This window comes from Ursus maritimus, unplaced genomic scaffold, assembly GCF_017311325.1.
Source record: "Ursus maritimus isolate PB19 unplaced genomic scaffold, ASM1731132v1 scaffold_26, whole genome shotgun sequence".
Taxonomy (NCBI): Eukaryota; Metazoa; Chordata; class Mammalia; order Carnivora; family Ursidae; genus Ursus; species Ursus maritimus.
In genome coordinates this window covers 9,825,626-9,852,428 of record NW_024425119.1, presented here as the reverse complement: position 1 = coordinate 9,852,428, position 26,803 = coordinate 9,825,626, and the positions used below count along the sequence as shown (strand labels likewise).

The following is a 26,803-nucleotide window of genomic DNA, read 5'->3' as shown; positions in this document are numbered from 1 at the left end:
CAAGGCCCCCATACATGGTTGAGGTGAAGAGAGAGAATTAATGCAACATGTACCGTGGGTGTCTGAGCCATCTCTTCATGTAATTTACTGTGCTTTTTTGGAACTGCTCAGGCCTGGCCTCCAATATACCCCTTTGAGTTTATGATAGAACACTGCTGTGCATTTCCAAATTTAGAGTCTGTTGGGTCAGGCTGGACAAATTAGATCAGATTCTTGCTGGTGAGCATATACTATATTAAAGTTATAGGGTGTTTACTGCTTAGTGTTCACCAGGTACCATTAGTATAATGTCATCAAAGTAATACATCTATTTTGGCAATAAATTCTGAGCTATATCATGTTCTGAGATATATCAAGATGATCTAGTTCCCTCTGGGATACCTTATGGCAGAGATCAGGACAGCTAATATATACTTGGGCTTGACAGTAAAGAAATGTTCATGGCCTTTATGCTTGTAAATAAAAGCTAGTATTCCATTTTGCAGAATGTAGTCATCCAAGAAAATGGCTGGAGGTTTTCTGGGTTAGGTTTGGGAGAAGAAGTGCCATAATGATACCTGTGGCCATGGTACAGTGTCCTTTAACAAGGGGGTCCTTACGGTCCTTTTCCCAAGCGAATGATTCCTGATCTGGGAAGAGCTTCCACTAGTAACCATACTTAAGTTGAGGGCTGGATAAGGGACAGTGAGTCATCTCTCTGAAAATTTGAGTTAAGATTCTGGTCAACATTCTTAGAATCTTCCCAGCATATAAAGCAACTACTTAGTCCCCTCCAACCTATTTCTAGGAATCAAGTCTAAAATTAACTACCCATTGTCACAGATTTCTGTGAATCAAAACTCAAATTACCCGTCAGTCCCTCTGGCTTATTGCAGAAATTGAATCCACTTGACCTTTAAAACCAGATAATTACCAGCGATATTAGCAACTTCCACTACATCTACAGAGAACAGTCATCACAATAGGCCATCACCAATTGACTTTGACAATGCATTCTTAAGGTTTTGTTGCAAAGCAAGCCCTCTGGGCCCTCTGGGGAAATATGGTTAAAAAGTGGTTGAGTGGGTTGCACAGACTAGCTTCATTTCAGCATAATCTGAAGGCCTAAGATTCTATCCTATAGTTCATGCTATGGAATTTCAAATATTTAAGCATCATTAACTATATCCAGGTTTTTGGTAGCCAAATTACCTAATCATTAATTCACCTCCTAGATGATGAAACAAATATTACATCCTAATTCAATGTCAAAAAATTCATCTTTGTCAATTCACCTATTTTATCCCATTCCAATGACATTCTTAGAATTCATTCTAATCTATGATCTCAGGTACTTACCAATACAGATTAGCTAGTCATGTGATCCTACTTCTTAAACAAAAAAATTCTTTATCCTCTCTGTCCAGGCTATGTTGATATCTAATTCTCTAATTATGAGTCTGATTGTAATAAGAGTTGATGGGATTGAATGCTGAGATAGCTCAGAGATATCCAATTGAGAGATATCTTGATTTGAACACATCTAAAATTTATACCATAATTTTTACCCCGAACTTTAGCTTTATCCAGTGTTTTCTACTCAATTAATCATGACATCCTGTCAATTTAACCCCTTTCACATTTCCCTTGTCAATTCACTACTGCCCATCTTAAGAGTCACCATTTTAGTGCAACCTCCATTTTGTCAATGTAAACTTTATTTCACCATAGCATTTGGTCCACTTTTGCCCTGGCCCCTGGTTGATTCATGCAAAACAAAAGACAGAGTCATTTTATAATAAATGTTATGTGAAATCAATGTGATGACAAAGAAAAGATAATAAAAATAAGTTGTTGAAAATTTACACCTTTTACAAAATTCATATCATTATGTATGAACTGGTTAATAGAAGAAAATCATTATTCTCTTCAGAAATGTTATAACTATACTCCCACTGAAATTGAAGGTTTCCCCACATCCATGCCAAATTATCATTTTAATTTTACAGGCCCACTTTTTGTCTGATAAGCTGTTTTATTATACCACTTTACATTTCTTGGATTTTCTTTGGCACCTTTGGATACATTTATTGACTATATTTCTTTCATTACTTGGGTAAACTATTCATTCCTTTATTCTTTTTTTTTTCAAAGTTTACTAAGTAATAGTAAATTTTATTGAGTGATAGTACAAGGCTCCCGAAGAAGGAGGGGACCTGAGAGGGTTGCCCTATTCTTTTTTTTGTTCCTAAGTTCTTAATGATAATTTTGCTATATATGTTCATCATATGTTAATTCACTCAATGAGACTTTTGGAATACACACACACACATACATGCAAACACACACATTGCTAGGCACTGAGGACAGACAGTAAATAAAACAGATAAAACCTTTTGATTTCACGGTTTCATGGAACTTCCATTTTAGTGTAGGGGACACACATCAGCAAAATAAGTAAATATATATTCACACCATACATATGTGTATATGTTCTTGGAATTAAGACTTTTCTCTGTGAGTACAAGTGGAGATGGTTTGCAATTTAAATAGAATTATCGTGAACTTCACTGAGAAGGTGACATTAAGCAAATACTCAAAAAAAGTGATGTAATAAACCTTCTTGGTATTTGAGGAAAGACATTTCGAGGCAGAAGCAACAGGAAGCTCAAAATTCATGAGACCGTGAAGCCACTGTGACTGGTGTAAAATGAGCAAGAGTAGAAGAGTAGAATCAGTGAGTCCATGAATATAAAACAAAATATGATAAGCACTTTGAAGGGAAAGTGTTTGGTCACTAACGAAGAAATTATTAAGCCAAAAAGGATCTAGAACTTGAAGATTTGGAAAATTCTTTGCCTATCAATATAGCAGAAAAATGAGAACATGTGTTTTGGAGAAAACACCGAAAGTGTGACTGGACAATCACTCCATAAAGAAATTACCCATAATTTTCATCAGCCATATCATCAGAAGCCAGAAATAGAGATAGGAATGAACCAGCAAAGACACTGCAAATTTGAACTAAAGATGGATGAGGCAAGATGAAATAAAAGGTTTTCAGACTGTTGGGATCCAATGAACATGCTTTATCCTTCAAGAAAAGGGAGGGATAACCTTAAAGACTATTAGGTCTCATCAGGGCTGCCACTCCCATCACAAACCCAGAACATATGGCAAGAGGAGGAAGTGGGGAATGGGGAAGGACAAGGCTGTTTTCTCCTCAATTTCAGAGTGTGGGGCGACCTCCACAGTTTCAGAGGGCTCCTACTCAGGGCTTCAGGGGCAAGGCTGCACTCAAAGCTGAGAAACCTAGGGCCCCATCTCTCATCAGTGGGCCCACAAAGCAGAGCATTCAGCCAGGGGATTACTCTTGAGCCCTAAGAGTAGTGGAATTTTCCTACATTTTGGACAGGCTTGGAGCCTGTCCTTCCTTTATTCTTTCTGATTTCTCCCTTTTGGAATAAGAATGTCTATCTGAACTGATCCCACCATTATATCTTGTAAGTACATAACTTGTCTGCTTTCAGTTTCACAGCTAGAGAGGAATTTTGCCTCCAGGTGAATCACACTTGAAGGTTCACCGGACATAATTTAGATAAGACATTGGACATGGAATTGATGCTGGATAGGTTAAGACTTGAGGCTACTAGGATGGGGTGAATATATTTAACATGCAAGAAGGATATGCTACTTGAAGGGCCAGAGGATGGAATATTATGAACTAAATTTGTCTTTCCAGATTCATCTATTGAAGCCCTAACCCCCATTGTGGTCTATTTGGAGTTAGGGCCTTTAAGGAGATAATTAAGAGAAATGAGGACATAAGGGTTGAGGCTTAATCTGATATGACTGGTGTCCTTATAAGAAGGGATGAAACACCAGTGAGCTCTCTGTCAGTCCATGAACGTAAACAAAAAGTAATATGAGGATACAGTGAAAAGACAGCCATCTGCAAGCGAGAAAGAGAGGTTCCACCAGGCATCAATTCTCTGGAACTTTGATTGTGGACCTCCAGACTCGAAAACTGTGGGAAAATTAATTTCTATTATTTAAGTCACCCAGCCAGTGGTATTTTGAAATGGCAGCCTGAGAAGGCTAATATAAGTCCCTTTGGGATTGAATTGAGGGAATCATTTTGATGTATGCTAACCATGTGGTCTTCTTTCTAAGGACTTGCTTTGCCTTTAATAATTGGGTCCTGAGTCAGAAAACTGGTTCAGGCAGGAGTAGGATGAGGTAGTAATTTATAACTTTGGGGGAATGGTTTCCCTTAGCCTACTGATCATCCATTTTTGGTTTATTTCTATTGTAGTTGTTGAGCAAAAGCCAGTGGTATGCTTACACGGTCTGACTACTAAATTTTCAGGACTTTGTGAGCCAATCATTGAATATAGTTATTATTAAAAACTACATTATTTAAACCTAAAATTAAATAAATCATATTAAAAACAGAGGTAATAAATACTTAGCATAACTCAGTTCCTGGTTTGTTTGTTTTGTTTTGTTTTGTTTAACTATATTTTACCATTATCTACATGTGAAGTTTTTTACGTCTACTATGTCCGTATAATAGAACTACTATATAACCACGCACTACTGCACATCTCTTTTCAACTCTGGCATTTAATGATGTCACATTGGTAGCTTGAAATTCATTATGGTGGGAGTAATTACATCGCAGGAATCAGCAATTATAAATTGTTGTTGTTTTTCTCTGTAGCACCAGGTTAAAGACCAGTGCATAAGTAAAAATATCCTTTCTAGCTCTCCATCCGTCTTACCTCAGAGACATTTAACATTTCTATAACTTTTTCTTGGTCAGGAATCTAGATGCTACTCCAAACTCAACCCTCATTACAATATTTGTCAACCTTGTTTCAGAGTTGAGCTGTGCCATTGTCATGACCTCTACTACTCCAAGATCCTATCAGTCTCAATGCTATCTGTAAATCCAATTCTGTGAAGACATCTCCTATTGTGAGCCTTGGTCTAGAGAGGAAAGCTGCAGTAAGCTTCTCAGTGATGCTTATGGTCTTCCAGTTCATACCTTGTTGCTTTCTTAATAGGGTGTCCATCATACCATCCCACAGAAGGCTTGGTGGATTTTCTGCCCATATAGAGTATACCCACTACAGAATGCCAACTGCTATAAGTATTTTTGTGTTTTTATCTCCTCTATCTCCCACAGCAATTCTGGCATTTTACTCTGCTTAGCATGGGCTATTACTTTCTTCAATCTTTCTGGAGTTATTTTAGCAGTTTATCAGCACCCTCTCACAACATTTTGCCAGGTTATTAAATTTTATGTCTTAAAAGAGTACTCCAGTGTTGATAAAATCTCCCTTATCCAGCTTTGTGTTTCTTTCTTGCTCTAGCGCTCCTGGAATCCAATTACACTGTGTACTGTCTAGGTGTCTTTACATATTGGTCAGGTCTGAATTTCTCCTGAGTATCAGGCTAACAGCTAATCTTAGTTATTGGCTTTATGATCAGGAGGGGAAGGAAGGGGTAATTGTAAGGAGGGTGCGTAGTTGATGGCAGAGGATTCAGCACCATCTTTAAGCAAGGATAAACTTTAGACTTAAACAATGGAGAATATGCCATTTTCAAAGATCTAGAGAGCTCAACATTTAGAGGGTTCTAGATTTTTGAGGTTTTTGAGAAAGCTTTTATGGAAAGACTACAAATGGTGGGAAGTATTTGTAATACATATATCTGACAAAGAAATTGTTTCCATATTGTTTATATATTAGTTTACAACTCATTATATATATATTTTTATAGGATGATTTGCCTTCTTTTTAATGAGTTGTAAGACATATATATATAAGCATAACAACATAACAAATACAAGATATATATATGTGTATATATATATACATATATATATATGTATATATATATCTTACAACCCATTAAAAAGAAGATAAATCATCCTATAAAAATTGGCAAAGTATCTGAATAGAGAGTTCACCAAAAAAGATATATTGGGATGCCAGGGTGGCTTAGTCAGTTGTGTCTGCCTTTGGCTCAGGTCATGAACCTAAGGTCCTGGGATCAAGTCCTGCATCTGGCTCCTTGCTCAGTGGGGAGTTTACTTCTCCCTCTGCTTGCTTCTCCCTCTGCCTGATGCTCCCCCTGCTTGTAAGTGCTCTCTCTCTCTCTCCAACAATTAAATAAATAAAATCTTTAGAAAAAAAGATATGTTAATTGCCATACGCACATGAGAAAATGTGCAGCAGATTATCAAGAGATTAAAACTACATTTAGATACAGCCATATATCTACTGAAATGGTGAAAATTAAAAAGACTGACTATATCAGGAACTGCAACTGTTCTCCATATTAATGGAGGGAATGGTACAACCTCCTTGAAAGATATTTGATGTTTATAAAATTAAACACATATTTTCTTTCTTAAAAACAGCTTTATTGAAACTGCACATATTTGGGGCGCCTGGGTGGCACAGCGGTTAAGCATCTGCCTTCGGCTCAGGGCGTGATCCCGGCATTCTGGGATCGAGCCCCACATCAGGCTCTTCCGCTATGAGCCTGCTTCTTCCTCTCCCACTCCCCCTGCTTGTGTTCCCTCTCTCGCTGGCTGTCTCTATCCTGTCGAATAAATAAATAAAATCTTTAAAAAAAAAAAAAAAGAAACTGCACATATTTAATGTGTACAATTTAATGAGTTTGGACATATGCAAACACCCACGGTACCACTACCACAATCTAGATAATAGACATGTCCATCACCTCCCAGATCACATGTTGAGTGTTCTTATCACAAAGAATACAAACATATTTTCTATATGACCTAACAATTCCACTAATAGGTATTTCCTCAAGATTAGAAAATAAATGTCCACAGAAAGACTAAGAGAAATATCGATGTTGATTTTATGATAGTCAAAAAGGAGAGACAAATGGAGTAATGGATAAGCAAATTATTATATATTTACACAATGAGATTCTACTCAGCAATGAAAAGGAATGAGGGGCTGGTCTATGCCACAATCTAGATGAAACAAAACATTTTACTTTGCAAAAGATACCAAACTCACAAGGGTGCATACTGTGTAATTCCATTTATATAAAATTCTAAAACCAGCAAAACTCATGTCTGTTGATAGTAGATTAGTGGCTGCCTGATTCCTGGGATGAACTGCAAATGTTCATCAGCAAACAGTTTGAGGTGATGGAAGTGTTTTATATTTTAAGTGAAATTTCGTATCTTCATTGCTTTTCCCTAGGAACAAAACTAAATTTCATTCAACCATGATAGTGCAATCCCTATATTTTCCTATATATGCATTTCTAATAGTCTTATGGATAGAATATTTTGGTGATGACATAGGTAGAAATGTTCATTTCTCCTCAAAATTTTAGTCTTCTTTCTGTCCCAAAACGGAAGGAATAATTTTGTTATCTGCATTTCATCTTGCGTAATTTTGTTTTGAGTGATGATAGAAGTGACCAGACCTATATATTCAGGGCCATCTGGAAGAGTTTAATCCTGTATTAAATGGGATTATTCTCTTCACATTTTTTTTTCTTTTCGTTTCTTTGTCTTTTACTTTCCTCCCTATTCTCATTTCCTTTTCTCTCACAGTGTCCCTGTCAGAACAAATGTGGTGTTATTCCTGAAGCAGCTTATAGGACATCAGCTGCCTCTGTGTCGATTTTTAATGTATTTATTGAAAGAGAATATGAAACCATTTAAAAATTCTGATGAGGACAGATTTCAAAAGGAGATTGTTTCCTGATAACCTAACACTAGCCTAATAGCATTACCGTCTTGAATATTGATGATAATATTCTGACTACCTTTTAACTTTATCTTCCTTTTTCTCTCTCTGTTTTCTGTCTGTGTAGGGGTGTGTGGGCATGCATGCAGCCATGATAGCATCTGAGAAAGAGAGAAAATTGTTTTTGTTCTTGTTTCAGTAGCCAGCTTGAAACATTGCTTTCTTATCTTTGATTTCATCACCTTTAAGATTGTCTTTCTAAACATATGATTGTTGTGTCAAGCACATGTCTAAAGATATGGCTTAAATCATGCCTTTTAATTAATTAATATTCTTATCTCCTATGGCCCCGGAAGGACACTAGTTATGTACTACTCTTGAAATAATCGAAAAAAGTCTCTTGAATTTTTTTTTGTTTGTTTGTTCAGTGGGGATCCTCTACCAAGAAAATAGGAATCTATGAGCTTGTTATTTTTTTACATTTTAGTGAACTTCCTCCTTCTTCAGCAAATGGTTTTTTTTTTTTTTTCGTTTTACAGGAGGAAATTGTGTTTAGACAACAGTTTGACTCAATCAGACACGTTGTTACTTTCATTTTGAGATATACTGCTTAACATTGCTTTGTTTTTCTAAAGTAGAGTAACTCTGGTTTGGAGCTACTGTTAAAGAGACTAATATTTTTACATTCAATTTAAAACTTTGAAGAGAGGTTTTAGAAGGGATGACACAAAGCCCGCCAATAGCTACTAAGACTGATCACAGGAATCTAGGAACTGATGAAAACGAACAAGGTAAGGACATTTACAGTTGTTCAGAATTGAAGTTATTGATGGAAATTATGACATTATGTTAAAAACTTTCCAAAATATGGGATGGATTTTGTTGTTTTTTTCATCAAGTCAGAAAAATCCTTTTTTTGAGTTAACATCTCCATAAAATGAAAATTGTGACAATAAAATTCATATTTGTAATTGGCTATTTTGTCTTATAAATGGAGATAATCTTATCTTAACTGATAGTGGAGACGGATTAACCACAGCTTAAAACTGTTCAAGATTTAATTTCATTTTTACTAAGCATTTAATAAAACCAATACTGGAGAGAATGTTAAATTTGATCATTCAAGTCCCAGAATGCAGACACAATATGAAAAATTTGGACAATATTTCTAATGTCTTAGAAGATTGTTTGTGGACAGTGAGTGGAACCAAGATAAGCCAGACTTTTGGGGTGCTTAATAGCAGAAAGATTATCTCCCTATCCTCCTCTCATCTAAAGAATCACTAGTACACTGGTGTCCTTGAAGATGTCTCTGGCAACTTTAGGAAAGATAAGAAAAGAAAATGCACTTTAAAGCTAAAACTAGAAACTAGAAAACAACTTGGTAGCTTTGGAAGTACTAACTAGCAAGTTCAGAATATGCAAGATCCAAACTCTAAATCTAGCAGAAAAATCTTTCAAAGTTATTTCAACAGTCTTCATAATCAAATATGGTGAAGAAGAGAGGCTAAAATGCATTAGATACAATTATAATTTAGGGACTCTAGTGGGTTTAAATGTTTGTTTAAATGTTTAAAACATTTGCCACTTAATTTCTTTTCAACCTACTAGTGCATGCAACAGTCAAAAGTTATTGTTGCTGCAGTTCATATTAGAATGCATAAATACTTATTCCTCATTTTTTTGACAACTTAATAATTCTGTATAAGGTTAGATCAAAGAGGGTTGGGGACAATGGGATCAAGTATTAGATGATAACATGAAAATATCAGAACCAAAAGTTTTAAGAATGCTTTCTAGCCACTCATAAAATCAATGTTAATTTCTATCCTAAAGATCAATCCACAAAATGTTTACATATTTTATGTATAAATGGTATATATTACATAAATATAGTCTGTAATTTGCTAAGTAAAATAATATTATGTATATGTATAATATTATACATAGCATATATAAATATATAATTTGAACTTATAAACACCATTGTAATAGTTAATTTAGTGCATGATATAATTTATTTTTTAATATTATATTTATTTTTAAATATTTCTTTTACATTATTCTTTCTGCTTATTAGTAATTTGTGATTTTTTTTTCTATAGCTGTCAGCTAGGAGAAAGTGTATTTTATTTAGTTTTAAATTCCTTGGTTACCTTGGATTTTTCCTCTAATCTCTCCTTAGAGATTATTGTCAATTTTAGTGTATGTGCTGCTGAATCAAGCAGGGAGGAGACCAGAGCCAGAAACGGAGAGAAATTGCTTGAGTCATCCTTTCTATGGGGAAAGTAATTGGAATCCTTAGCTGTTTAGATTACGATAGCGATGAGTTTAGAACTATTTTAGTCACATTATTAATTAAATAGGTTTTTACTGAGCTGCCCAGGGTTGTTATCTGTTTTTACATTCCTTTGTTGAGGGCTGAGCAACTTCTTTGAAATTCATCTCTCACTACTAAATTCATGGTGGGAAACCAACGTTGTCTGTTCTTTTTGTTTTTTGGATAATTTGTGCAGTGTACAGGTATTGATCATTGAGTATAAGGATAAAGAGAAGGAACTTATAAAATGAAAGCTATTTATATTGAATGTAGAAAAGTAGATTTTAGGGCTCAGGACAGATCAGAGAGTGAACATGTAGCGTGCTTAAATATGTACATGCATATCTGAAATGCAGTAAATGTCCAATTCATTAGTGTCCTATATCAAACCAAACGTCATTCCAAGTCCCCATCCCGCTGAGCTGACGGGACCTTTAATCGTTGCTGTTTGGTGGTATTGAGAGTGTGGGGGAGGTTCTTCCGGGTTATATGACTTTTTCTAGCTTTATTGTGGCATCGAAGCATCAAAAGAGTCTTCAGTCATTTCTTTTCTCTGATTCTTTGTGAAAAGAGACAGCCCAACATCAATTAGCCTTTTGGTTCTACTCCCGCTATTCCTGTGCCACACTTAAAAGCCACACTGTTTCTTTGCCACATTGATGGCACATGCACCTTATTGAGTCTGGTGTTGTATGCATGCAGGATCTAGTATTCTCAGCTGCACCACAAAATTACATGATGTAATATCTTACCAACTTTGCCGTGGAAAGGACTCACTGTTTTTGTAATGCAAGTGAGCGTTTCTTATATCGTCAACAGGTACTGTGTCCTTCTTCTTGATGGCTTCAGAGGCATTTCCTCTTTTTAAAACCCCTCCATGATTCTTAGAATCATCCCTTTAATAAGCTAGATTTTTTTTTAAATGAAGTGTCATTGATTCCAAACAGTTTTGGGTTTTCTTTCAACAATCATCCTGGAGGAAAGGATTCCAAAGAACCTGACTACCTACTTAAAATAATAAATAGAAAAAAATACATTTAAAAAACTCCACCTAATATTGCAGTAAATAATCTTCACCTCCCCCTCCACACACAATAACTAAAATATGGAAAGATGGGAGAGCTTTAACACAAGAAAAAAAAATAACATAAGCTTTCTTTTATTTAATTACTATTATGTGCCAGACCTTCTGAAAACAAAGCACATATATATTCTCTAATTAAAAAAAAAAGAGATAGGGGAGGGGCGCCTGAGTGGCTCAGTTGAATAAGTGTCACGTCCTCCCGTCATGATCTCAGGGTCCTGGAATAAGCATTTGTCAGGCTCCACTCAGCAAGGAGTCCGCTTGAGATTCTCTCTGTCTGCCTTCTCCCACCACTTGCATGCCCCCTCAAAATAATTAAAATTAAAAAATATAAAAAGAAAGAGATAGTGTTATTTAATGGATGAAGAGATGATAGGCTCAAAAGAGGTAAGAAATAAAATTATACGCTATAAAATTTTGATCAAGATTTTGAACCTGTAGTATTTATAACAATAATGCTCTTTTGTCCGCTCTGCCAATTCACGGACAAAAAGAATGCCCTAATGACACATTGACTTGACTGATGATATAGAAAAAGGAGAAAAGTACTTGTTTTCATGATACCTGATATTTGAAGAAAACTAATAGGGAATTAGAAAAAGTAATAAGGAGATTCTTGAAAGGTGATTAAAACCCCATTAGAAAGAGCCTGGACTATAGTTTGAACCAAGGTATACACAGAACCAAAATGCTGAAAAGACAGGTGTATGTTTTGTTTCTCCTCTTTATGACTTTTGCTGCATTGGAAGGAGGGCCATTTCTTTTACCTAGGAATACCCCTTCCATTTGTACTTCAGACTGCAAACCCTGTAGTCTGTGCAAAAATTCTTCTTAATTTAATTATCCCTCCCCTCTCTTGCCTGCATTGGCAATCTATCCCTTCCATATTAAATCATCCCCAAATGCATAAAAGAAACATTATATATGTTAAAAAAAAACCTGTAATAACCACTCATCTCATTCTAACTACCTCTTTGCTTGCTCTCATACACATAGCACAAGTTCTCTGAGTCTACATGCTGATTTCACTTCCTTACTTCTAGCCAATATACCCTTATTCCGTGTGACTCTGAAACCACTCTGTCAAGGATACCAGTGGCCTCCAAGTGCTCCATTTAATTTTTCAACCTCCACTGCTACCACCCTTGTTTACGAGATCCCCATAATTCAATTGATTAGAATTATAGGTCCCTAAATAGTCTCTCCATTCAGTAGTCACAGGGAACTTTTAAAAGCATAAATTTGGCAGTGCATAAAAACAATTGAGTGGCTTCCATTATGCTTTGAAGAAAGTCCAGTTCTTTCCCAGGGCCTTCAAAGCTTAGCATCATTTCATTCCTAACTAGTCACTATTCCTGACTACTGACCTCATCAAACTTGCTCTACTTGTCCACATCCTTTTCAATTCTTTCCTGATTTAAGGCACTTGAACTTGCTGTTCTCTTTGCTTAAAATGCTTTATCTGGTTTATTTCACATAAATGGCCACTGCTCATATATGTTTTGGTTTTAATGTCACCTCCACAGAATTCCACCCCCCCCCAATATCTTTTCTGGTCATTTTCCCTTTATCAATCACCCTGCTTATTGCCTTCCAGCTCTTGTTGCAATCTGTAATTTTTAATTTTTTTTCAGTTGACTGTGTCTTTTCCACCAAATGTAAATTCCAGGAGAACATGGATTATGTCTTTTTTTGTTTATTATTAGATTTATGAAAACTAGCACATAGTAGGTGATCAGTAAATATTTGTCAAAGAATGAACAATACTGGTTCACAAGGGAAGCACTGCAGTTCATGCTTATTATGTAGCTTTGAAATGCCAGATGGTCAGAAGAAATGCATGACTAATGACAGGACTTTCCAGAAATTTGACAGAAACACATAGGTTAGACATAATTCCTAATTATATTTCTCACATAGTTGAAATAATAACAGTCTGGTGGCTCAGAAACAATGCTAGTTTTCTCTTTGCTATATTCCCTCTCCCTCCTTATGGTACTTTCTAAAAATTACTTTATTATGTATTTTTGTAAGTACCAATATTTCCATATGTTACCATGATATGTTGCTACCATACTTTCGGAAGAACATCTAATCAATATATGCCAATTTATTTATTTTTGAATTTTTTTTCTTAAGACGATAATTAGACAAGTATGCAAGACATTTAAAGTATAGTTCTAATTCTGGTTAAAACTAAAAAGGGTGGGACAGCCTAAATACCCATTAGAAGGGGACTTTTTTTATCAGTCATTAAAATTATAATGTGAAATTATTCTTTTACATGATGTATAAATTCAGCTGTTGCTCTAAATGAACAACCACCTTCAAATTTTAGTGGCTGTTGCTTGTGGTTCTAAGGTTTAGGGATAATGACAGATTCAATAGGAATGGCTCAAGTCTCCTCTGTTATGCTGGGCTCCAAAGCAGTGAGAGTAGGAATTACAAGGTCCCTTAAGGCTTGGGCTCTAAAGTTTCAGTGTCACTTCTACCACAGTCTGTTGGTTAAAGCAAGGCACAAGGCAATTCATATTCAAGTGATGGGAAATACAGTATATCTCTTGATGGGAGGAGGAACAGGATCATGTGTTAAAGGGGTGGTGGACACGGGGGGGGGCATGATTCATTGGGGGCCATTCTTAACAGTCAACCACACATGAGAAGAACAAATTGTTAACTGAAAACATTAGAATATAAAACAGTGGGTACATGATGATTGTACTCATTTACAATCATGCATATTTGTGGGGGAAGTAATATGTGTGAAAATAGGATTGAAGAGATATATGGATGGAAGGATGTTAACCCAAATGATAATGCTGGTTATGTTGAAGGAGTAGAAATTTAAATGTGTTTTAAATTTAATATCTTTCGTACATCCACAAAGGAAAAACGTTTATTCAACAAAAGAATAGCTCTTCACTAGGAAAAATATAGGAATGATAAATGCCCTCAATAAGTTTACCATCTAACTTAAAATACCTCCTGTAACACTTAAAATTTCATAAAATTTTATAATAAAGATGTTTATAATCACATAAAGTAACAAAAGTGTTTTATTTCAAAAAAAAACTTACGTATCATTTTTTCCCCAAATGGACACTAATAAAAGAAAAACAACTCCTCATCAAAATTTTTTTCTGTTCTACTGACTTTGCAGATGAGAAAATACGAGGCCAGGAAAAAAAAAAGTATCATGTTAATTCCTTTGCTCATTTGTAGCAAAAAGCTCAATTCCAAATCTTTGGATTGATTATTTATGAACTTTCAAATATGCTGTACTATCTATCCTTTAAAATAAAGTTTTCATTAGTTAGAAAGTAGATTTTCTTAGAAATATTCAAGGAATGTTAGGATGTGCTGATATTGTACCATAGAAGAATACTGAAGGCCTGGGAGTGCACTGCTCCAGGTCTTAAGAAATTCTACCCTAAAGAATTATACATATTTGATTCCTTAGACTATGACAGTAAAATCAATGGTAACACTTAGATTGAATGTAAGGATGAACTGAGAAATTTCATAAAAAGCAGGGTTTTTTTTATATATATCAAACAGAAATAGTATGTTTGTTTTATCTCATGAAATATTGGAATAAATTGCCAAAAGAAGTTTGTTAGTTATGGTTATGAATGCAAATTTAGTCTTTCTTTTACCAGTTTCTAAATATAATTTTTTTTTCAGGTATAAGGGACAAGTGTAAGATGACAACTCACACATTTATTTCAATTGCATTATCTTTAATTATTATTCTTCTTCTAATTATTGTATTCGGTGAGTAAATTACATTTTTTCATTTCTTTACTTATTTTTTTTTCTTTTCTAGGGCTTCCTATTGAATAATCATTTACTTTTCTGCCTCAATCATGATTTTTTCCTCATTATTCTCACTCTTTTTCCATTTTTCATGATTTAATGAGTATCAATGAATGGATTATTATGAATTATATGACCTAAGTAAAGCATTGGGAGATGCAAAAATGGTTATGACAAAATCATTCACCCTTATAATTTCACATTCCACCGAACATTCCCATACCAATGATTTCTGTTGCATAGGTTAGTTTTGCCCACGCATAAATAAGATCATACAATTGTTATGTGTTCTTTGCATTTTTTTTCTTTGTTTCACATCATGTTTGTATGATTCTTCTATGTCACAACAGGTAGCAGAAGTTCATTGACTCATTGTTGAAAGGGGTTGGAAAAATTTTTATGCAAAGGGTCAGATAGTAAATAAATTTGGCTTTGTTAGCCATACAATCTGTGTTGCAAGTACTCCATTCTACATTTGTAGTGAAAAAACAGCCATGCATGAGATATAAACAATTGAGCTTGCTGTGTTTCACTAAAATTAACCATGGAAATTCGAATATTATATAATTTTTATGTGTCACAAAATATTACTCCTCTTTTAATTGTTTTGATTTTCTATTATTTATTATTGTGTCAATTATTTTTAAAATGTAAAAACGTTTTTAGCTTTGATTTTGGCCTCAGGTTGTAGTTTTCAGATCCTCACTGTAGAGTATTTCATGTTCTATATTAATTTATTAATCACTCTACTTTTGATGGACATTTGGATAGTCCCACATTTTGACTACCGCGAATTATGCTGCTTTGAACATCCTTATACTTTTAGACTTTTAGTGAATAGTGGGTATCGTTTGGGATATACTTATGAGAAGAATTATTAAATCATGGAATATGTATAGGTCAGCTTTAGTAAATAATTCCATAGATTGTATATAATCCAGCCAAAAGTTTATGATGTACTGGTTGTTTAACATACTGGTCAACACTTTGCTGTCAGTTTTACCCATTTTTGCCATTCTGATGAGTGTATGTTAATACCTTATTGTGACTTTAATTGACATTTTCCTGATGACCAATACTATTAAGCTCCTTGTCGTATTTATAGCTCACTCAGTCATGGTATTTTGTGATGGGTATATTCAAATACTTGGTCCATATTTTTCTTGAGTTAGCTCTTTGTTTTTTGTTTGATTCATAGGCATTCTTTAATATAATCGATAAAAATGTTTAGTATTTCTATTGTAAATATCTTCTACCATGTAAATACAAGCATAGGAAAAATCTTTATGAAGCTTACGTTTATTTCCTGTATAACGTCTTTCAATGAAGGGAAGTTCTTAATTTTAGGTAGTTTTCATTTTTTAAAATTTTTTCTCTATTTTTACTATGTTTTACCTCCTGTTTAAGAAATTTACTGTACTCCACACGCATGAAGATGTTACTCTTGTTTCCATGACAACATTTATTATATTTTTATTAGTTTCACATCCAGAGCTATAACGCTTTTGACATTGATTGTTATAAGTGTTTAGGTATAATGTCAAGTGTATTTTTCTTCATTCACACATTCTATCTGAAGCAATTTATTGAAAAGTCCAACTTTTCATTCCTGGTGTTGTGCATCCTGAATCTGGAAAAATGTACAATGACATGTATCCTTCATTGTCGTATCCTACAGAGCATCTTCACTGCCCCCAAAATCTTCTGTGCCCCATGTATTCACCTCTCCTCAAACTCCAACCACTGGAAATCACTAATCTTTTTACTGTTCCCATTGTTTTGACTTTTCAGGAATGTCATACAGTTGGAATCCTGTAGTATGTAGTCTTTTCAGACTGGCTTTTTTCACTTAGTAATATGTATCTAAGGATCCCCTGTGGCTTATGGTTTGAGAGGTTTTTATTTGTTTGTTTGTTTGTTTGCACTGAATAATATTCCATTTTCTGATGTACCACAGTTTATTTATCTATTCACTTACTGGAGGGCATCTTGGTTGCTTCCAAGTTTTGGCAATCATGAATAAAGCTGCATTAACAACCATGTGCAGGATTTTGTGTGGACAAAAGTTTTCAGCTCCTTTGGGTAAATACCAAGGAGTGCAATTGCTGGATTATATGGTAAGAGTGTGTTTAGTTTAGTGAGAAACCTTCAAACTGTATTTCAAAGTGCCTGTACCATTTCACATTCCCACTGGCAATGAATGGAAGTTCCACATCCTCACCAGCATTTGGTATTGTCAGTGTCCCGGATTTTGGCCATTCTAATAGGTGTGTAGTATCCCATCTTGTTTACATTTGCATTTTCCTGAGCTCATTAAGGTTTGCTCCTATGAAATCTTATAGAAATTTTTAAATTTTGTGTTTACATTTAGGTCTTTGATATGTTTTGAGTTAATTTTTGTGAAGGATGTAAAGTCTGAGTTTAGATTCATTTTTTTGCATGTCCAGTTGTTCTAGCACCATTAATTGAAAAACTGTCTTAGCTCCATTATATTGTCTTTGCTCCTTTGTCCAGGTTCAGGTGACTACATTTATGTGAGTCTATTGCTGATCTTTCTTCTCTATTACATTCATTTATTTGTCTATTCTTTCATCGATACTACACTGCCTTAGAGATTACTGTAGCTTTATAGCAAGTCTTGATGTTGGGTAATATCAGTCCTCCAATTTTGATCTTCTCCCAAATTGAGTTGGCTATTCTGTACTTTTTCATTCTCAAAATAAACCTTAGAATTAGTTTGTTGGTATTCACAAATAACCTGCCTAGATTTTAATTGGGATTTCATCAAATCTATAACTCAAGTAGGGAAAGAACTAATATGTTGACAATATTGTGTCTTCCTAATTATGAACATAGAATGTCTCTCTAAAAACTGTTTAGTTCGATTTTGTTCATCAGAGTTTTGTACTTATCTTCATATAATGTAGTATATATTTTATTAGATTTATACATAAGTATCCAATTTTGGAGGGTTCTAGTGTAAATCATTTTTTATTTTTAATTTCAAATTACATTTCTTTATTTCTGGCACATGAGAAAACAATTGACTTTTGCATGTTAACCTGTATCCCTAATTCTCTCTCTTTTTTTTTTCATAGTTAACCTGGGTAGAAACTAGCTGATTTTATTGTTCCTCAAAGAACAAGCTTTTGATTTTGTTGATTTTCATTGATTTTTGCTGTAATTTTATTATTTCTTTTCCTCTGTTTACTTGGGTTTAGTTTTCTCTTCTTTTATTAGTTTTTTAAGATGAAAATTTAGATGATTGATTTTTAGATCTTTTCCTTTTCTAAAGTATGCTTTCAATACTATATATTTTCCTATAACCATTCCTTTCACTGCATCCCACAAATTTTGATAAGATGTGTTTTTATTTCTCTTTCGTTCAAAACATTTTAAAATTTCTCTTGAGATTTTTTTTTCCCATGTGCTATTTAGAGCTGTGTTGTTTTAGCTACGTGTTTGGGAAAATCTTTCAGCTATCTTTCTGTTATTGATTTCTGGTTTAATTCCATTGTGATCTGAAAGCAGACATCATATGATTTCCTTTCATCTAAATTTGTTAATGTGTGTTTTATGATTATTATTAATTTAAATAACTTGTTAATCTTCATTGGGAAGTTTATGTAAGCATTCAGATTATCTGCAAATAGAAATGTTTTTATTTATTCTCTTGAAATCTTATACCTTTCAGTGTATTGTCTTGTTTTACTGGCTTGAACTTCCAGTACAAGGTTGAAGAGAATAGTTCAGGTTGCATCTTTATCTCATTCTTAAATCCATGAGAAAGTTTTTAAATATTTCTCTATTAGGAATGGTTACTTTTAAGGGCACTTGGCTAGTTCAGGTCATGATCTCAGGTCGTGAGATTGAGCCCCACATCGGGCCTCCACACTCAGTGTGGAGTCTGCTTCTCCTCTCCCTCTGCCTCTCCCCCACTCCTGTTCTCTCTCTCTCTCTCTCTCTCTGTCTCAAATGAATAAATAAAACCTAAAAAAAAAAAGAAAAAAGAAAAAGTTGTTAAATTACATCAAAATAAAAAGCTTCCAAAATAAAAAGCTTCTGCACAGTGAAGAAAATAATCAACAAAACTGAAAGGCAAACTATGGAATGAGACAAGGTATTTTGCAAATGACATATTCATTTAAGAGTTAGTATCCAAAATATATAAAGAACTTAGAAATCTCAACACCCACAAAACAAATATAAATCAAAACTATAATGAGATATGCCCTCACACCTGTCAGAATGGCTAAAATCAAAAACACAAGAAACAACAGGTGTTGGTGAGGATGTGGAGAAAAAGGAATATTCATACATTGTTGGTGGGAATGCAAACTGATGCATCCACTTTGGAAAACAGTATGGAGGTTCCTCAAAAATTTAAAAATAGAATTATCTTATGATCCAGCAATCACACTCCTGGGTATTTACCTAAAGAATATGAAAACATTAATTCAAAGGGGTACATGCACCCTTATGTTTCTGGCAGCATTATTTACAATAACCAAGATATGGAAGCAGACCACACGTCCATTGATAGATGAATGGATAAAAAAGATGTGATATATATACGCAATAGAATATAATTCAGCATGACAAAGAATGAAATCTTACCATTTGTAATTTGGTGGAAGGAGCTAGAGAGTATAATGATACGTGAAATAAATCACTCAGAGAAAAACTAATACCATGATTTCACTCATATGTGGAATTTAAGAAACAAAACAAACAACCAAAGAGGAAAAAAGATAGAGACAAATCAAGAAACCAACTCTTAATTATAGAGAACAAACTGATGATTATTAGAGGCGAGGGTGGTGGGGGATGGGTTAAACAGGTGATGAGGATTATTAAAGCGTGCACTTGCGATAAGCACAGGGGGATGCGTGGAACTGCTGAATCACTATATTGTACACCTCAAACTAATATAACGATGTATGTTAACTAACTGGAATTCAAATTTTTTAAAAAAGAAAAAGGTGTTAAAGATTTTACCTTCTATAGGTACTTGGCATCAGGTGACTGTAGGTGATAATTTGTTTTATCTTCGCATGCTATAGATCACCAGCATCCCATTTATGACTGGTGTTTGAATCAATGCCTTTAAAGTGAATCATGTGGACAATCAATACCATATCTCATCCTTAAGGTTTTGTTCCTTTAGACCCACTTTTGGTACCCAAAACTGATTCATTCTGGGTGCCTTCAGGAAAATAGACACTGAAAACGTTACAAGAATAGGACTTTATTATGGGAATTAAGAATAACATGGCTGTGGAAAGAGCTGAAGAGTGGTGGTCTGGAAAGCTGTGTAGCTGGAAGTGAAATAGTCACTAATGATTTGGACTTAAAGCACTAAGCAGTTTGGAGAACCTAGAGATTAAAGGAAAGTCTAAAAATACATCTAGCTGCCAAGACTACCATAGACAAACTCATTAAAAGGCCTGTGAAGCTTCTATGCCCTAGGTCTCCAAGGATAAATTTTTCTGCTTTACTTTCACCTTCAAAATCTCATGTGGGTTCTTTTCAGTGGCTCAGAGCCATACAGTGATGGTGGTACCTAGTTGACAATAAGCAATCAAACACAAATATTGTTAATTATATATTGTTTTATTCTTTTCATCGTTTCCTTAGAAATTAAAACATGTGTCCTAGATTATAACATAATCTAGGACATAAACATAAATTAGTTTAACATAAATTAGTTTAACATAAATTAGTATTTTTATTACCACCCAAATAATGCTAGGATTTTGTTATATTTCACTTATCCAAAAGTGGTATAGGTGACTTAACACAAGTAAAATCACCCTGGTAGCCCTACGAAGGATGATGTATCACTGGGACTGGAGTTGAAAGGAATATCAGCATCTTGTTAAATCCTGAACTGCTGTCATTTAACCTAACATGAAATTTGTCTTTCAACTTGTTGCATGATAGATATGCAATTCTGGTCATGATCAAAATCTTACAACACAATCTTGTCTTTCCCCATTGATCTCAAAATACAGTGGCATATTATTTCATCTGGCCCTTAATATATGTGTTTGTCTCATTTCCAGTTTTAGCATTTAGGAGTACTCAGGATTCCTGCCCAGATGATTGGATTGGTTTCCGAAACAAATGCTATTATTTCTCTGAAGAAGAAGGGGATTGGAGTTCAAGCAGACACAACTGTGTCACTCAACGTGCTGACCTAACTGTGATTGACACTAAGAAAGAAATGGTAATGTGATACACAATTCTTATGCAATTTCTTAATTAGGGACATTGGAAATATTCAAATGGTATTATGATTCTTGAAATTTTTCACATGTCCCTCTATGCAGAGAATTTTTAGAACATGCCATGTGAGATATAGTTGAAAAACTTGGTGATGTTTGGTTTGAATTGTTTAAGACTTATATCAAGTAGTAGACTTGACAGCTATCTTTGTATTTTAATGAGTATGAATAGAAGAACTCGATAATATTTGGAATCCTTCTAGAAGTCAGTACTCCACAAGAACAACTGTTTCAGGAAGGATAGGATTCTCCAATCTACCCCCTTTGAGAAAACTTCCTCTGACTTCTCAGTCTTGCTTTGCTCTCTCTGAGGTCCCAGAGCAGCTTCCATCAGAGCACTCACTACCAGTAATAGAATAGGTATGTAACTGAAAGTCTTCTCAGACTGAAGCATGAACTTCCACTGAACACACACTATGTTTTATTTGAAGTTGCTGGATTTAATATACCACAAAGACATGTACAAATTAAAAGCTTAAGATAAATATTGATTTACATGGCAAAAATCCTATGAGTAAAGGAAATTTCCTAGAACTTTAACAAAGAATTGTGAAACTACATACTTCTGCACTTGTGAAATCTGTTCTTTCCCTGAATTATTTATGTGATAAGCACACATTTTTACACCTGTTTAGTCTCTTTAAAAGTTAGGGCTCAAGATATGATTTCACTCATGTGTGGACTCTAAAAACACAAATGAATAAACAAACAAAAAGCAGAATCAGACCTAAAAATACAGAGAACAAACTGATCGTTGCCAGAGGGAAAGGGGTGGTGGGATGGGCAAAATGGGTGAAGGGGAGTGGGAGGTACAGACTGCCAGTTATGGAATGAATAAGTCGTGGGAATAAAAGGCATAGCATAGGGAATATAGCCAATGATATTGTAATAGCCTTGTGCAGTGACAGATGGTAGCTACACTTGTGATGAGTATACCATAATGCATAAATTTGTTGAAACACTATGTTTCTGAAACACCTGAAACTAATGTAATATTGTACATCATCTATATTCAAATAAAAAAAAAACTAGGTAAAGGGTCTATATAAGAGGTATAATAACTTGAATAATTTGTAATTAAGAAGTGTTTAAAACATTAAGAAGCACAGCACAGCATTTAAAATTGTTAAAAGAGAATTCTCTTAATTCTGTGGTCAATAAAATATATTTATGCAATCTGTGCAAAGATTGGTTCAAATTTAAATATATGTGAACCAGACGGGGCAATTTATAGATCAGTGCAAGAAAACTCAACTTTTTGGTTGCAACAAAAGGCATAGAAATCCAAATAAAACAAAAACTAGGTATGTTAAGAGTAGACACAGCAAATCAACAAGTAAGATGCAGGCTCAAATTAATAGGAAGGTCTTCTGTACGCAGTCAGTAGTGTCACTGCTGAATTTTGCAAGACTTTTGCAATGAACAGTCTGAGAAATTCTTATATTGTCCTTTACAGTTCCTCTTGGGGAAAAATGTCTAAATTAGCAGCAAGATGGAAAAACAAAATGAATGCTAGAAAAATTTTTGAGAGGTAAAGAATTAAAGAGGCACAATATTTTAAAAATCTTCGCTTATGGGAATCTTGTCAGCAAAAGCTGACAAAAATAGTGAATATCATAGAACACAAGGTCAAAACATACCAAAATAATTAGTTTTGAACTTAAGAGAAGTCATTAAACATATTGGTTAAGAATGACTGTACTCTTTGAATCAAGAAAAGAGACTTTGATCCTAAAATTTTCTGATATATTTTGAAGGTCATAGATGCTTATATTTACTACGTAACCTGGGCAAAATTTAAGTGACCAACAAAATGAGGTAAAGCTATCTGTGAAGGAGTGATAAAAATAATATATAGAAGAATTTTAAAGGGCTGTTTATTTAAAATGGCTTAATTAAAATATTTTATATGTTTACTTGAATTGCAAAATGTTTTCCTTAGTTAAAATGAGATATACCTTGTTTCATGAAATATTTTTCAAATTTATTTCCACTTCTGTAAGGTTATCTTGCACCTTTAACAAGAAGCCACATGGGTATTCTTTTAGTGAGCAAATAATAATTAACATTTTTCTTAGGACAGGCTTTAGGAAACTCACCTCCCTGTTCCCTGTCACTAAGTCCACAGCTACTGAAAGTCACCCAATTTTCCCAATTATCCAATAACATATATACTGCTGGTTGTCAATACATTTATCCTTTCTCACATTTTTTTCTGCCTTCAAGCGTGTTCTTTCCTAAGCCTACAATATGAATTGCCCTCTTCTTCTTTGTTCTCTGTATTTACTATAAAACATTCTACTCTTCCCTTCCAGATACACCTCTTAGAGCACATCCTATATGTAAGTGTCCTATAAAGATTCAGATACTTCTTTCTTGTAAACTAAAATTTCACTTTGTATTTATTACAGTCATATTCTTCTCCTTATCCAGGAGGATATTTTCTAATGCTATGTTTACATAAGTTTCTTCACTATAAATGAAACCTTATGAATCCAAGGACAGTGTTTGATTAATCTATTCTTTTATAAACCCAAAGCTTAGCTCAATGAGTTAAATATTTTTTTTCAAATACATTTATGAAATGCTGGAGAAAATGGTATATTAAAATGCCAAAGGTTATTATTAGTGTCACTGTTACAGACAGGACTGGACCATAGTGTTGTGAACTGTATCCCTTATATTTATCATAAAAGTGAAACATGGAGTGATACAATGCCAAGTTTGTGGTTTCCCAGATATTTAGTGGCTTAATAGACTCAATGACTTTCTGCATATAGTTGTATGGTTAAAAATGCTCCAAGGCAGCAAGAAATTTCAACATTGAATGAATAAGGAGAAAAGGAGAAATATGAGGATAAAATTATATTTTCCCCTGAATGATCTCTTTAGAAATAGAAAGTTGGGGCAGAAAAATAAAGTTTGAGAATTAAATTCTAAAGGAATTACATATATGAAGGTTGTGTGTGTGTGCCCACGCGATGCTTTGGGAGAGAATTTGAAGTAAAATATAACATTAAAATCAATATACTAGTATTTACTGGGAAGTGGAAAAACATAATAAATATCTGATAATGAGAAAGGCTGTGTAAGAAGTCAATTGCAAACTCTGGCTTTCCAGGACTTTACAGTATTAAAATCCTGGAGGAATGGATTTCCATATTGAATATTTGTCAGTTTGGAATCCAAAAGTGTCTTAAAGAAAACTTATCTCATGTCTTTGTTTACAAGGAAGAAAACTAAGGGTCAGAAGGTAAAATGCTTTTTCAGAATCCCATAGCTATTTTCTGGTGAAGCAGGAAAAAAAAAATATATATATATATATATATATATATATAATTATTTTGTCTCTAAAGGAATTTCTTATACGACACAAATGCTCTTCTGATCACTGGATTGGGCTGGAGATGACAGAAAACCAACCAGGACGATGGGTAAATGGAACCATATTTAACAAATTGTGAGTTTCTTTCTTTGGGGGATTATTTAAATTCAGATAGCACAGCCTTCTCCAGAATCTTTGCATTAGCTGCATTTCTCTAGAGCCCAAGGTTTGTGTGTGTGTTGGAAAAATGAGATAGGGAAAACTGTATCATGTTTTGAGATTAGTTCCAAGAATCAACCACGGAGGTTGGAATCAGGATAAAAGAGGGAAGATCTTAGTTGGTTATTTTGAAAATAAAGACTGGTGATTCATAAACACAGACCAAAAAGAAAAAATCCAAAATACATTTGCCTGATTTTAACCTATATTCTCCAATTTATATCCATTCTTCAAACTTCATGCTACCTGTTTGCTGACATCTTTTACAGTTCAAGTTAAACTTACTGTTCATTTTAACCTGATTTTATCTGGGCTTCATATCTTTCATTTTGCAATATTTACCGCACACATGATCCCCACCTGACTACCCTAAATAGGTGACTGCCAGCCACTTAGCCACTTGGTTTATATTAGAATTTCTCAATAGCAACACAACTGACATTTTGGGCTGAATAATTCTTTGTTGTGGGGAGGGGGTGCCATTTGTGCATTTTAGGATGTTAGCATCTCTGGCTTCTGCCTATTAGGCAGACCCCCACCTCACTTACGAGAACCCAAACTCTCTCCAGATGTTGCTAAGTGTCACTTGGTGTATGGGTGTGTTGGGGGATGGGGTGCGGAACAGAAAGCAAAATCGCCTTAAGAACTATTAGTTTATATAAACTGTTAGTTCCACTGATTACACATAACTATCTTAATGTCAGTTCAACAGGTATGAATTCTTGGAAGAGAAACTCTTATGGTCTAATTTGGTACAGATATCTTCCCCTTAGCAAGAGAGGACTGTGCCACAGCACACTTTTTCAGGACTCTGGACAGATTTTTTTTTTTTTTTAATGGGGTCATTGGGCAAGCAAGAAATCACTGGATTTTTTTTTTGGTACATGGTGTTTAATCCCTTTATTGTAGGTTTCCTCTGAGAGGAAATGGAAAATGTGCTTACCTCGATGATGTTGGTGCAGCAACAGCGAGATGCTACACAGAAAGAAAATGGATTTGCAGTAGGAAAATGCACTAACTTAATTTTTCTATCGTGGAATTGCAACATGGGTACCATGTTTTGTAATTCTTTTTTTCTTTCCCTCTGTATAAGTTAATTTTCAACACTTCAATGCTTTAATTTTCTAGCCTGATAATACATCTTGGTAATTGCTAAAATAATTTCCTTCAACTTATTTTTCTACTTTTCAAGTGGCCTGGAACTTTGCTTTTCTTTTCTCTCTCTTTTTTTTTAATTTTTTTATTATATTATGTTAGTCACCGTACAGTACATCCCTGGTTTCTGATGATTCATTAGTTGCGTATAACACCCAATGCACCATGCAATACGTGCCCTCCTTACTACCCATCACCGGTCTATCTAATTCCCCCACCCCCCTGAAGCCCTCAGTTTGTTTCTCATAGTCCATAGTCTCTCCTGCTTCATTCCCCCTTCTGATTACCCCCCCTTTCTTTATGTTGCAGCAAATGTTGAGAATTCGTTCTTTCTGATTGCTGAGTAACATTCCATTGTATATATGGACCACAGCTTCTTAATCCAGTCATCTGTTGAAGGCCATCTCGGTTCCTTCCACGATTTAGCTATTGTGGACAAGGCTGCTATGAACATTGGGGTGCATATGGCCCTTCTCTTCACTAGGTCTGTCTTTTGGGGGTAAATACCCAGTATTGCAATGGCTGGGTTATAGGGTAGCTCAATTTTTAAATTTTTAAGGGACCTCCACACTGTTTTCCAGAGTGGCTGTACCAACTCGCATTCCCAGCAACAATGTAGGAGGGATCCCCTTTCTCCACATCCTCTCCAGCAATTGTTGTTTCCTGCCTTGTCCATTTTTGCCATTCTAACTGGCGTAAGGTGTATCTCAGTGTGGTTTTGATTTGAATTTCCCTGATGGCTAATGATTTTGAACATTTTTTCATGTGTCTGTTAGCCATTTGTATGTCATCATTGGAAAATGTCTGTTCATATCTTCTGCCCATTTTATGATTTGTTTATTTGTTTCTCGTGTATTGAGTTTGAGAAGC

At 34.6% G+C, this 26,803-nt stretch overlaps 1 protein-coding gene across 3 annotated transcripts in view; it reads left to right on the top strand.

Annotated features, from left to right (window-relative positions):
* Nucleotides 1-7,851: 7,851 nt before the first annotated feature.
* Nucleotides 7,852-26,803, top strand: part of CLEC2B (C-type lectin domain family 2 member B) — a 30,520-nt gene continuing 11,568 nt past the window's right edge. For 2 of the 3 annotated variants that reach the window (XM_040642148.1, XM_040642147.1), the window contains exons 1-5: nt 7,862-8,518; nt 14,816-14,905; nt 21,013-21,176; nt 24,591-24,694; nt 25,688-25,828. In XM_040642148.1, the coding sequence (XP_040498082.1) occupies nt 8,449-8,518; nt 14,816-14,905; nt 21,013-21,176; nt 24,591-24,694; nt 25,688-25,796 (537 nt within the window). In that variant the 5' untranslated portion in view covers nt 7,862-8,448 and the 3' untranslated portion in view covers nt 25,797-25,828. Of the gene's footprint in view, nt 8,519-14,815; nt 14,906-21,012; nt 21,177-24,590; nt 24,695-25,687; nt 25,829-26,803 lie in introns of all 3 variants that reach the window. The other variant, XM_040642145.1, reaches the window with a different exon arrangement.